The sequence below is a fragment of the Xiphophorus hellerii genome, chromosome 19, assembly GCF_003331165.1.
Source record: "Xiphophorus hellerii strain 12219 chromosome 19, Xiphophorus_hellerii-4.1, whole genome shotgun sequence".
Classification (NCBI taxonomy): domain Eukaryota; kingdom Metazoa; phylum Chordata; class Actinopteri; order Cyprinodontiformes; family Poeciliidae; genus Xiphophorus; species Xiphophorus hellerii.
Genome location: NC_045690.1, coordinates 26637882 through 26650484, shown reverse-complemented (window position 1 = coordinate 26650484; position 12603 = coordinate 26637882). Strand labels below are relative to the sequence as shown.

Below are 12603 nucleotides of genomic sequence, written 5' to 3'. Positions count from 1 at the left end.
GACAGTAAGAAGATGATCAAACCCAGCAGCCGCAGTGCCAGCTGCAGCAACAGGTGTGTCCAGTGTCAATATTTGTAGCTCCTGTATTGACGTGCAGTAACTGCTGCTTTGCACGGTTGTTCTGGTTCATTTGACTTGCTAATGAACAGAAATTGAATCCAGTCATCTGTCAGTGTTTTTGCATCCCAGATGCTAACGTGGTTTCTCTTGGGAGCCTCCAGGACTCGACTTAATGTTATTTATGAGAATCTGTATATAGACTCAGCTATGAAGTTAGAAATGACTTTATGATCTTGCGCACATGTACTAGCTACTTGCAAATCAAATAATTTAATTGCTCATCTCTGGTCTGCATGTGGACATTATTTACGTCCAAATCCTATCCGTGAGTAACTCAGTGAGTGTAGATGTAAAACGCAGCCGATGCTGAAAAGCTGTCCCTGTTGGGTTTTCAGAGCGGATCACGTCAGCACTGTGGATAGCTTCTGGGTCTGTTGTTCCAGCTGGTTCAACAGGTTGAGTTGAACTGGCAAACTTACAGTACAATAAATATATTCCTACTTCCTGAACTTTGTCACGTGGTGCTACTTTGTTGCAGTCTGATATTACATATTGCAATGATGGTAGTCTCTTGAGATTTTAAGTTACAAACTCAACATTTTAATGTTTAATTAAATTTAATCAACAGTTTAATTTGAAGCGAAAAAGATGTATGGTTTAAAAAAAAAGTTTGCTAGGAAAATCTGAAAAGTGTGGCATTCTGCTCCCTTTACTAGAATATGCCAAAATAAAGTAAAGTTTCTCCTCATCATAAAATGGAATCTATAAGCATAATTTAAAGGTATTGTGTTACTTTTTTGAGCAACCCAGAACATCCTCTTCACAATAACAGAGTCTCTTCACTCTAATTCTGACTGCAGCAGATCTTTACTTCCTATTGCCGTCACAATTTGTATTGATTCTAAGAATGGCTCAGAGTCCAGTCCTAGTGTCTGTGGCGTCACTTGGACATTGTTGTTAACAGACACTTTCCATACAGTCTGACTGAGCATGAGCTGTTTTACCAAGAACAGGCAAAAAATGTTCCATCTATAAATATGCAAATCTGAGATGCCACAAAAAATCTGCATCTCTCATTGCAATAATTAGTGACCTAAGCATTGTCTCAAAGGAGCTGCACATAAATTCACACCACACTTTGTAGTTTTGTTGTAAAATATTGAAAACAATGTCATTTTCTTCCACTTTACAATTATCCTCTGCTTTGTCTTGGTCTATAACAAAAAAGCCAAATGTTGTGAATGACAGTTTTTGTTTATGGCATGACTACATGAAAGGTTCAAGAGGTATGAATACTTCATGTTTATAGGCAGTGCAGCATATTACTTCCCACAAACAGTTCAGATTATAAGACACAAATCTCCTGCAGATATTAGAAGTGGTAGTGATGAAATATGGGTTATTTGCAACTTTTCTCTGAGTGGTGCATTTAATGAAATATTATCAGATATTAAAAAAAGAAACACTTGACAGAAGCTGATGTGTTTTTGCTGTCGTTTTGCTTTTCGCTCCAGGACCATCTTCTGTTTCTGGTTGCTGAACTCTGTTGCCCCTGCATTAAGTCAGCCTGGGCGAATGACAGCATCAGGCTAAAGGCCCCGGCTTGCTGGGCGAAGGACAGAACATGGAGGGCGGGACGAGGAGGGGGAGGGACCGAGAGCTGTAGGAAGTGTGGGCTCTCCCTCCATCTGGAAATATTTAGAGCTTTCAGCTGATGTAAAATTCCTCCTGGAGACGTTTGACAAGCCAGCTGCTATGCAGCACCAATTCAAACTAATTCAACATTACTGACAGATATGATTCCACCACCCAGAGGTTAAGATCTCACTGAGGTCAATGTTGTTTTTCAGTGTTTTGTCAAGGGTCTTGTTGGATTTTTAAAAAAATATATATGTAAAGCAACTGTGCTAGACTTGAGAATTTTTTCATGCTCATTTTACATTTCAATGGAGCCACAGTAGAAGTAGGAGATTTTGCCTCCCGTTCCATCCAAGCTGTAGAGATAAACCAGAATAATAGTAAAAGTGTGCTTTTTAGCATATTTTTGTTTGATCTTTTTTTCAATGACTGGAAGGAGTAGCAGGAACTTACTGGATGTTACCTTGTTCAGTTTTTTTCCTTGTTCAATTTTTTTCTGTTATTTTGTTAAGTTTATCCAGTTTGTAGTGTTGCATTAAAAATTTTGAGACTATTGCTTACAAATATTTCATCAAAGAGGATGAATGCAGAAATCTGGATCAGGAAAATGTCTAACAAATATATCCTTTACATAATGGTGCCAAAAAAAGCCATTGTTGAAATAAAGCCTTATAGCAGGGGTCTCAAACTCCTGGCTGGAAGTGACCCGTGTGCTCCTCACCTTCAGTCCTAGACTTCATGTCAAAAATATAATGCAATATGGCCCTTAATCCAGATACAAAAATATATCTATTTAAAATTATATATGTAATTATACTACAAGAGCAGTTTTTGATGAGCTCCAGGAGAGGTCGGGTTTGAAGGAAATACAATTATTAAATTTAATTATTAAAATTAAAACGATTATTAAAATGACTATGAGTTTGACTCAAAAGACACTCCTTGTTGTATATTTTTGTTTTAGCATTAAGGAAATATGAGCAGAAAGCACAAATATGAGGAACTGGCTCGGCAGCAAAGAGTTATTTATAATGAAAACTGTGTTCACCAACAGACAAAAAAAAAATAATATCTTTACATATGTCTCTGACTGTTCTTATTTTGGATAATTATGAAGTAAATAATCAAAGTGATGTCACATGTTTGGCCAGAAAAAAAGTACCAGATTGTTTCAGCTTGGTAACAGGCATCAATTAGTTAATATTTGTACATGATTTGCAGTTTTGTGTTATTTATTCAATAATTTGAAATTAAAACACGGAAAATTATGTGTTTTTCCGAATATATATATATTTATATATATATATATATACACAGTATACATATACAGTACAGACCAAATGTTTGGACACACCTTCTAATTCAATGGGTTTTCTTTATTTTCATGACTATTTATAAGGCAAGAAATCCCACTTATTAACCTGACAGGGCACCTATGAAGTGAAAACCATTTCAGGTGACGACCTCTTGAAGCTCATCAAGAAAATGCAGAGTGTGTGCAAAGCAGTAATCACAGCAAAAGGTTGCTACTTTGAAGAAACTAGAATATAAGGGGTATTTTCAGTTGTTTTACACTTTTTTGTTTAGTGCATATTTCCACATGTGTTATTCATAGCTTTGATGCCTTCAGTGTGAATCTACAATGTCAATAGTCATGAAAATAAAGGAAACTCATTGAATTAAAAGGTGTGTCCAAACTTTTGGTCTGTACTGTATATATATATATATATATATATATGTGTATATATATACTGTATATATATATATATATATATATACACTGAATGTCCCTCTGAACACACTATCCTCATGGTGAAACTAATAACCTGCTGTTGATGGAGTCTGACCAAGCTTGAGCTTTTTTTTTTCAAGGTCCAATGGGCAAAAGTTCCGTTGGTAGATGTTCTAAGACACACCCCAGAAGATCTGCTGCTGGACGTGCAGTGAAATGTGATTTAATGAAGTATTGCCTCAGGAAAGCTTAATACAAAGATCAGGCGGTAACAGTTTTGCAAGACCCTTGGCAGTCCATGATAACTTAGCAGTGGGAACGAGGTCATTTCTCTGGGTGTGTGTGCAGGTGAAATCCTGGTTCATCGTCAGCAATCAGTAACAAGATGCTTTGGATCTGAATCTGTGGGACTTACTGCTGGTTTGAGAGGTTATTGCATCTCATCAGCACCTGGTGTGCTGAAATAGATTTGATATTACTGTTCTATTGTGATTAATGGATTCCACTGGGCTGGGTTTTAATAACTGGATATAAATGAGACTATAAAGGGGCCCAAAAGGTTTTAGCTGGTGACTAGGAATGTCTTTCCTCTTATGCAGCACAGATGCTTCCAGTCCTTTGAGATTTTCTGTATGGTAATTTTCTGCTCAGGATCCTGTAATGGAAACAGTATCTGAGCAGGCAGAGCTGTGCAAAACACTGAGTGTGTTACGTCCACGTTGTTTGTAGTGTAACCATGAATTGTGTATTCTGTCCCACTCAGTGTTAGTTTTGCTGTGAGGGATTTAAAGCTGCGTGGAAAATTCCAGTTGCATGTTGGGCTGCGGCTCGTCTGCAGGGTGGGGCCTCGGTTTGCCCACTGGGCTCTGCTCCAAATCCTCACACAACATCTCCTGCCACTCTGTCATCATCAGAGGGTGGAGTCGCACTCTGTTAACAACCGGGCAAGGTTTCCACCGTGGAACTCCTTATTTTAGATTTTTCCACAATTACTGTTAATTTAGAGATGTCTGAGACTTTTTTTTAATGTTGTATTTTTGAAGATAATTTTAATAATGCGCACTACTAGTAATAAAATGAGTGTTTTCTTCTTGAAAAATTATTTCTAAAATCTACAATGTCCTTTTTTGATAAAATGTAATTTTGGATAACTGGAGCAGGAACTCACCAAGCAATCAGTGAATCAGTGAATCACTTCTCCTATCACTTTTGGAGAAGTGATTTGTCTCCAAAACAAAAACTACATTGTGAGTTATAAGTGACATTCTATACACCATTCTTCTTATATTTGCTTCTTGTACATGCAAATGACACACAGTCTACAGGACAGTCTGTTGTTTCAATAGATATGTTTGTCTCTTTAGTATAATAATCTTTTTTGGAGTGTGCTATTTACAAATTACATACTGTAAGTAACATCCTAAGTAAAAATAAATTTTTCCAACATGTTTATTTAGTATTTCTGATTACATAGTGCTATAAATGACACCATCAAGTAACCTTAATTACCTTCAGTTATTTTTAAAATGCTGTCAAATATGACTTAAAATAAATTTAACCTTTAAAAGAAATATAAATAAGTAAACTAAAGAATTTGTTCAAAGGCCTGTCATGATGATACATTTTGTTGGACGATAAATTGTTCCAAAAGTTATTGTGATCAACGATAATATTGTTTTGAGACCATTTTCACGTTAATATAACGGTAAGCGCATAATAATGCCCGAACACATTCTCAAAGATCATCAAACTTTAAATTCTAATGAACATTTAACACTGGAATTTGAAGATATTTTAAATATCCAAAATAAACAAAACAACAAAATCTAAAATGGAAACTGAAGTTTTTGAAAACAAGATTCTCCTTGAAAAAGAGGGCTAGTTGAGACCAAAGCATCAGGCTGCAGACTTTGGTCGTCCAGGTTTTGGTAGAAAGAGAAAATGATTGAGTTCGTTTTAATTTATCATGTGACAGGTTTACTCGTTGGACAAAGTAATTCAAAGATATAACTGAGGTGTTTAAACAGAGAACAGCAGCCAGGAGTAAACTGTTCCGGTGGTGCTTGCTGTTTACACTCAGGAATTTCAGTCCAGACTGGAGGAGCAGGAACTCACCAAGCAAACAATGAGAGTTCTCTCAAGAGATGGAGCTGATCATTAGCTGATACTGACCGTACAAACCGGTCAGCCGACCTGACCTGCTGGTTCCCTGAGCTCTTCCCCTTCAGGGACTGGTGTCCAACCTTTCACTGACTGACTATAAAAGTTCTAGAAGTCAGTAGCATCAGTGTGTTATTTGGGAGCAGGGCGGTTTGTTGCTGGCCTCCTTCCTGCTCTCGATGCCTAAAGTGGTGAAATCCGTGTGTGGAACATATTTCAGAACTCTCCACTGTTTCATCTCAATGTTGTGCTCTAAATATGTGAAAGCACTGCAGGGGAAGTAGTATTGTTAGGCTGAAGGCGTTTCCCTTTTCAGAGGAAGTGGAACATATAAAGTAATCAGTCACCCTGTTCTAGAAGCAGAGGCTAACTAGACCTCATATCAGAGGAATTTCCTTGGTTTTTAGACCTGCTGGAGTTTTGCTTCCTCTCTGCGTTGCTGTTGTGTGATTGCTGTCAGCTGAAATGTGTCTCAGAGGTGCAGGAAGTGTCCTTGCTGATGACAGTAGTTATTGTTCGGCATCATGTCCCCTGGGTTGGTCCTGAGCCAACACCTGAAGCCTCCGGTGTAACCTGAGCCCTGATGGAGGAGACGGATGGGGACGTCGTTCTGTTGCCAGTGGCAACACCCTCACTTATTCATGAGAACCTCCAGCCTGGGAATATTCCACCAATCTCAACATGGATGTATAAATCAACCCCATTAATTAGACAAAATTTATCTTGGAAAGAACTGGATAAATCTGTATTTATACTCCCAGCAGAGATCCAGAGTGACTGTACAGTAAAGGACAGTAGAGGTACTTCATGTACTTGTAGACATTTGAAAATAGTTTGAGTTATTCTCTGTAACCAATCTTTAACTTAAAATATAAATGTTAGACCCAAAATTCTCTTAAAACCTGCAATTCTAGACCTATTTGGTGTCCAGTTGGGAGTATTTCCAGCCGGAGCACGATCACCTAGGAGCTATTGCTGTAAATTTCCGTTTTATGTTGAAAATCTTTGTATGGATTGAGTCTCCAGGTCTGAGCTCACTGTTATCGAAGCTGCCACACCCTCATTGCCACAGCTCACTTTACACACATACTCTCGCACAATTAAAAGGCACAAAAGTTCAACAAGTGTGCCCTCACAGTTTGTACGTCACCTCTAAAACTGTGTGTTCTGCCAGAGAATAGCTGCAGCAGATGTGTGTGCTGAGCCTGAAAGGCTGCCGTGTCTCCCAGGCCAATAAGTCAATAGCTTTCTGCTATCTTGGACAGTTTTTGGATAAGCTTTTGTTTGCTGGTCTGCAGTGGAGTGTGGACTCTTTTTCTTCGTGTTTGACAAATTTTAAAAAATGAGCCGTTGCCATGGTAGCTCAGTAAGCATGCCTTATAGACACATCTATACAACAGAGCTCCCAGACGGCTCTTAAATCTGCAGTATGTAACTATTACTTAATGTGTTTTTAAAAACATTTATCACCATGTATGAGACAGATTGAGACAGATTATCTGTAAAATGATCAACCTCCTCCACTTCCTCTCTGAGCTACTATTGCTGTCTAAAGACAACCAATCAGAACTAGGAGGAGGAGCTTAGTACTGTTAATCACTCTTGTGAATGTGCTGCTCATATGATAATGGCGGAGAAACAACTCACCATCCGGGGAAGCAAGGCACACAAAGAAGTGATTGACAGCGCTAAAACCCGCCTCCTGGCTCTGATTGGTTGTTAGCACTGGGAGAATGCTGAGGAACTCTATGTTTTTCAATTTCTATTATCTGTCTCATACTATTTTGTCACAACATGCTGACAGTTTCAACAAATATGTAAAAAGATATATTTTTTTAATATAAAAGTTACACACTGCAGTTTTAAATGAACTGTTCTAATAACTCTCTTTCTCTCCTCTTCCTCTCGCCTTCAGGTTATGACTTTGCAGAGGTTCTGCGCTGGTTTGGGGAGCGGGTGGACAGGATCATCCTGCTGTTCGATGCCCACAAGCTGGATATTTCTGACGAGTTTTCTGACGCCATAAAAGCCTTTAAGGGACAAGACGACAAGATCCGGGTGGTCCTCAACAAGGCCGACCAGGTGGGACGGACAGAGGGATTCTAGAGACCGGAGTTCATGTGTTCATCTAGTCATGCTGAACACCTGCCTTTCCCCTCTGTGTTTAGGTGGACACCCAGCAGCTGATGCGGGTGTACGGCGCCCTCATGTGGTCACTGGGGAAGGTGATTAACACCCCAGAGGTGGTGAGAGTGTATCTGGGTTCCTTCTGGGCCAAACCACTGCAGAACACAGAAAACAGGTCTCACTCAAAAATCCATTCATTCACTCATTCAAACCTGGGTAGAGCTGATGGCGTTCCCACGCATTTATTTATGTTTGGACAGTATATATGTTGTTGTTTTTCCCGTAAAATGTCACCTCATTCATTCATTTCTGCTCATCTTCAGGCGTCTGTTCGAGGCAGAGTCTCAGGATCTCTTTCGGGACATTCAGAGTCTTCCAAGGAATGCTGCTCTCCGTAAACTCAACGACCTCATTAAGAGAGCGAGGCTGGCCAAGGTGACAAAAGAATCTGCATGTTCTGATGCTTTGAGAATCATGGGAGTACTAAGAAATGTTGCTCGGAATCCAAGACAAAGAGAAAATTTTGCACTTTTAGTGTTTTAAAAAAAAAACATAGCTGGCTGTAAAAACATAAATGGTTGTGGTGGGTGGGGTTAAGCCAATGCATTAGTATTTAGTTTTCTAACTGTTTTTTTTGTTGTTCTTTTTTCAAGAGAATAGTGTTATACATGCATGTAAATTTTGAAAATGTTACATTAAAACGTTTAAATATTTTCTCAATAGAATGTCTGAAAACATTGTAAAAGTTAATGATAAAGTATTAAGAAGTCAGAATTTTGTGTAAAATGAGCCACATTTGAAAATCAGACTGGAGTAAATTTCTCATGAAAAACCGACGCATATCGTAGAGACCATCTACTTACATATACTGCATGAAGAGATAGAATAATTTTTTTCTGACTAATTGAAATGAAATTAGACTAAACCTTTCTTGTTTTAGTTCTGCTGGGATTAACAAAGTTATTTAATTTTCCTAAATACCAGTTAAATTTTTTTTGTATTACGTTCTTTAACATTCAGGAGCGTGCACACCTTTAGGCAACTAGAGTAACCCCAGATGACGATGTGATGGTGTTGTTAGCTTCTCATAATTTAATCTGCAACATTGGAGTTGAGTGCAGGTAGGCACACCTGTAGATGGAGGAACAGCTCAAACACACCGCTTCCTTGTGTGGCATCATGGATAAAATGTAAGAAATCAGCCGAGATCTCAGGAAGAGAACTCTGGACCTCAACAAGTCTGGTTCGTCCTTGGAAAGATTATTATGTGAAAATATGGAAGCAATATTTCAAGACATCAGCCGGGAAGTTGAAGTGGGTCTTCCAAGTGGACAATGAGCCTAAGTGTGTGGCCTGAATAAAATTACAAGAAAGTTGATGTTTTGACAGGAAAGTCAGTATTTTGGTGTGGTCATCACAAAGTCTTGTTCTCAGACTCCTAGAAAATGTGTGAGCAGAGCTGACAAGGTGTGTGAGCAAAGTAGCCTGCAGAACCGACCCAGTTCTGTCAGGAAGAATGGATATGGGGCTTGCTATATCTTGGGCTTATACCAAATATAAGGAAACTTTTTTCAACATTCCTAAATTTAAAGAAAGGAAAACAAATGAGGCCACTCTTTTTTTTTCATCTTTCAGCAAATAGAAATGACTTTGGTAACCCTAATTAGCCTAAATTAGAACAGTAGTCTGATTTTACAGTTATGTTTGTTGCAATGTGTGTAAGTATCTGAATTCACCAACAACACCCTCTAAAATCTCCTGGTCTTGTCCCTTAGGTGCATGCTTACATCATCAGCTACCTGAAGAAGGAGATGCCTTCTCTTTTTGGGCGTGAAAAGAAGAAGGAAGAGCTGATCATGAGGCTACCAGAGATCTACGTCACCCTGCAGAGAGAGCATCACATCAGCCCTGGAGACTTTCCCAACGTCACCAAGATGCAGGTAGAAGCAGAAGTCCTCCTCCATTTATAACCAACCAATATGCACATGAATCGTGGCTGATTCAAACACTGCTCATCATACGGCAGGCTGCTCTTCTACAATACAGGCCCTACATCTGGTTAGTAAGGAAATAAAAACAAACTAGATCCTGACAGTTCACTGCTGCTAAGTCAGTTTGTCTAACTGTTGATGAAAACTGTTGAGATGTTGTTATTCCATAATGACAAGAAAAATGGAGAAGCCTGAAGCTTCATTTTGAAGTATAACTGTGTGTGTGCGTGCGTGTGTGTGATCAATGCTAAAGATGTTTTTGACACTTAGGACAGAATGAACTCGGCTGCAGCTGGTCTCTGATTCCTGTAGGGAGACACTGATAGTGGGTGTGTGATTTCCCAAGTTGCACTTAAATAGTTGGCTGTTGGTGGATGTTTGAGAGTTTTCTGTCCCCTGTTTTCTGTCCCTCGGGACAACAACAGACACAACTATGGTCTGTAGCTTTTTGAAATGCTCTTCCTCTTTATAAATCTTCCTCCCTTCATTTTGAAAGCCTTCTTGAAGCCTGTGGTCCTGAACATACAACACTGACACACAGGATTTGGTTTTGCACAGTGGTCAGAAGGGATGCTGTGTCCAGCTGCAAACAGCTGGCAGTGTGATGTTCAGCTCTATTACTGTGATACAAAACAAAACTCTCCTTAATGTTGCAAATCCACACAGATGTCAGGTTAAAAACCCTACAGCCAAACACGTTTTTTGTTTTCCTTAAATTTTACATTACAGATGCAGATAACTTCGAATACTCACAGTCAAACTGCTCATCACAATTTTCACTGCTTTCAAACTTGCCCAACACTAAAACATATATTTGAGATTGTCAAGTGGTTAGACATTTATTTTCATGCTCTTATTTTGAAGTGGGTGAAGACTGTTTACAGAGCAGTTCTGTTTCCTGTCTTCATGTTCTCTCTTTAACATTAACTTTATTTCAAACAAGAATTATACAGGAACAAAGAAACATGGACAGTACAGAACAGGATAGGAACATAAATACATTATACGTAGGCATTACAGAACATGTAAATTATCAGGTCAAAATTAAATTGTTAATCAAGGGTTGTAGTCTTTCAAGGGCAGATATAATTTGAATTAAAGTTAGCGCTTTATCATTATCCATCCATCCATTTTCTTACACCCTTGTCCTTAGTGGGGTCAGGAGGTGCTGGTGTCTATCTCCAGCTAATGTTCCAGGAGAGAGGCGGGGTCACCTTGGACAGGTCGCCAGTCTGTCACAGGGCAACACAGAAACTGACAGGACAAACAACCATACACACACACACTCACCTAAGGAGAACATGCTAACTCCGTGCAGAAAGACCCCGGGCCGGGAATCAAACCCAGGACCTTCTTGCTGCAAGGCAACAGTGGTACCAACTGCGCCACTGTGCAGCCGCTTTATCATTAGTTTTTGTTAAATATCATGTTGATGTAGCGCTTAAGGGTTAGCGCAACTAACTTTTTAGTTAGCAGTCCCGCTGGGATCAATACATCATTCAAGCCATAGAATGTTAAAGGCAGATGTAAACATGTCTTGCATACAATGACAAATTAGTTCTGTTGACCTTGTGCCTCTTACTCTCCTGCAGGACATGCTGCAGCACTACGATTTCAGTAAATTTCCGTCTCTGAAAATAAAACTGATTGAATCAGTGGATAAGATGCTGGCCACCAAGATTGCAGTTCTGATGGCAATGATCCGAGAGGAGGAGTCCAAGCTGCCTCCGGCCATGGTGTCCGGTGGGGCGTTTGAGGGCTCTGAGGACGGGCCTTTCGGTCGGGGTTATGGTGAGGGTATTTGCGCCGGCGCAGATGCGGACGACTGGATCGTCAGCCGTGACAAACATCGCTACGATGAGATTTTCTACACACTGATGCCCGTCAACGGTAAGATCACCGGCGTCAACGCGAAGAAGGAGATGATGAATTCCCGGCTACCCAACACTGTGCTAGGAAAGATCTGGAAACTGGCTGACTGCGATCAGGATGGCATGCTTGACGATGAGGAGTTTGCCCTCGCTCAGCATCTCATTCAGATCAAGCTGGAGGGATATGAGCTGCCCAACGAGCTGCCCAATCACCTGGTCCCTCCGGCCCATCGTAAGAACCCCACCGCAGATGCACTGTACAACCACACGGAGGACTAGAGAGCTCACAACATGCCAAACAAGCCACCAAAGAGAGAGACTGTGATGGAAGAAGGTCCTAATGTGGAGAAACCACAACAGATCAACATCAAACAATCAAATAACTTTTAATGTTAGAGTTTGAACATTTCAGCTCAAAGACTCCTGAGAGGAAAAATCTGGTTTCAATTGTAAACTGAGAACTTTGTTGTAAAAACCAATAAAGTTCTCCTTAACTTCTCTAACCTACTTCTTGCCTTAACTATTTTGGATTTCTGTCTTCTGTTTGTGATGTATTAAAAATTCAGTTTATTTCCACTTTATCACCTGCAGTATGTTGATGTGAAAAACTGGGATTTTTTTTCTGACAAATTAAAGAACTGTTTTAATATTGTAAGGAGTTGTACACAACATGTTTTTATTCAAACTTATACCTCCTGGTGTTTACTTTGAGTGCTTTATCAATATTTTCTAGGATACTTCTTTTTGTTTCTTAATTGCATTTTAGAAATATACCAAAGATGAAGTAGACTGATACTAAAATAGTTTTTATTTTTTACATTTTCTACCAAAATACAAATTACAAGCATGGTGATACTTAGAAGAAACTTTCTTGTAGAAAATCCCAAATCAATACCTGGATGGACCAGATTTTTGTATATTTCAGTTTTATATATATATAAATATGTCATGGGACTTTTTTTTGTCAATAAGATTTTATTTATAAAGAATCTTTGTCATCTCTACTGAGAAGGCAGTCACAGCA

At 39.2% G+C, this 12603-nt stretch overlaps 1 protein-coding gene across 1 annotated transcript in view; it reads left to right on the top strand.

Annotated features, from left to right (window-relative positions):
• The window catches only part of ehd4 (EH-domain containing 4), a 28660-nt gene extending 16426 nt beyond the window's left edge, over positions 1–12234 (top strand). The window contains exons 4-8 of the mRNA XM_032546853.1: positions 7506–7672; positions 7759–7892; positions 8041–8152; positions 9493–9657; positions 11301–12234. Of these exons, the coding sequence (XP_032402744.1) occupies positions 7506–7672; positions 7759–7892; positions 8041–8152; positions 9493–9657; positions 11301–11858 (1136 nt within the window). The 3' untranslated portion in view covers positions 11859–12234. The remainder of the gene's footprint in view (positions 1–7505; positions 7673–7758; positions 7893–8040; positions 8153–9492; positions 9658–11300) is intronic.
• Positions 12235–12603: the final 369 nt, after the last annotated feature.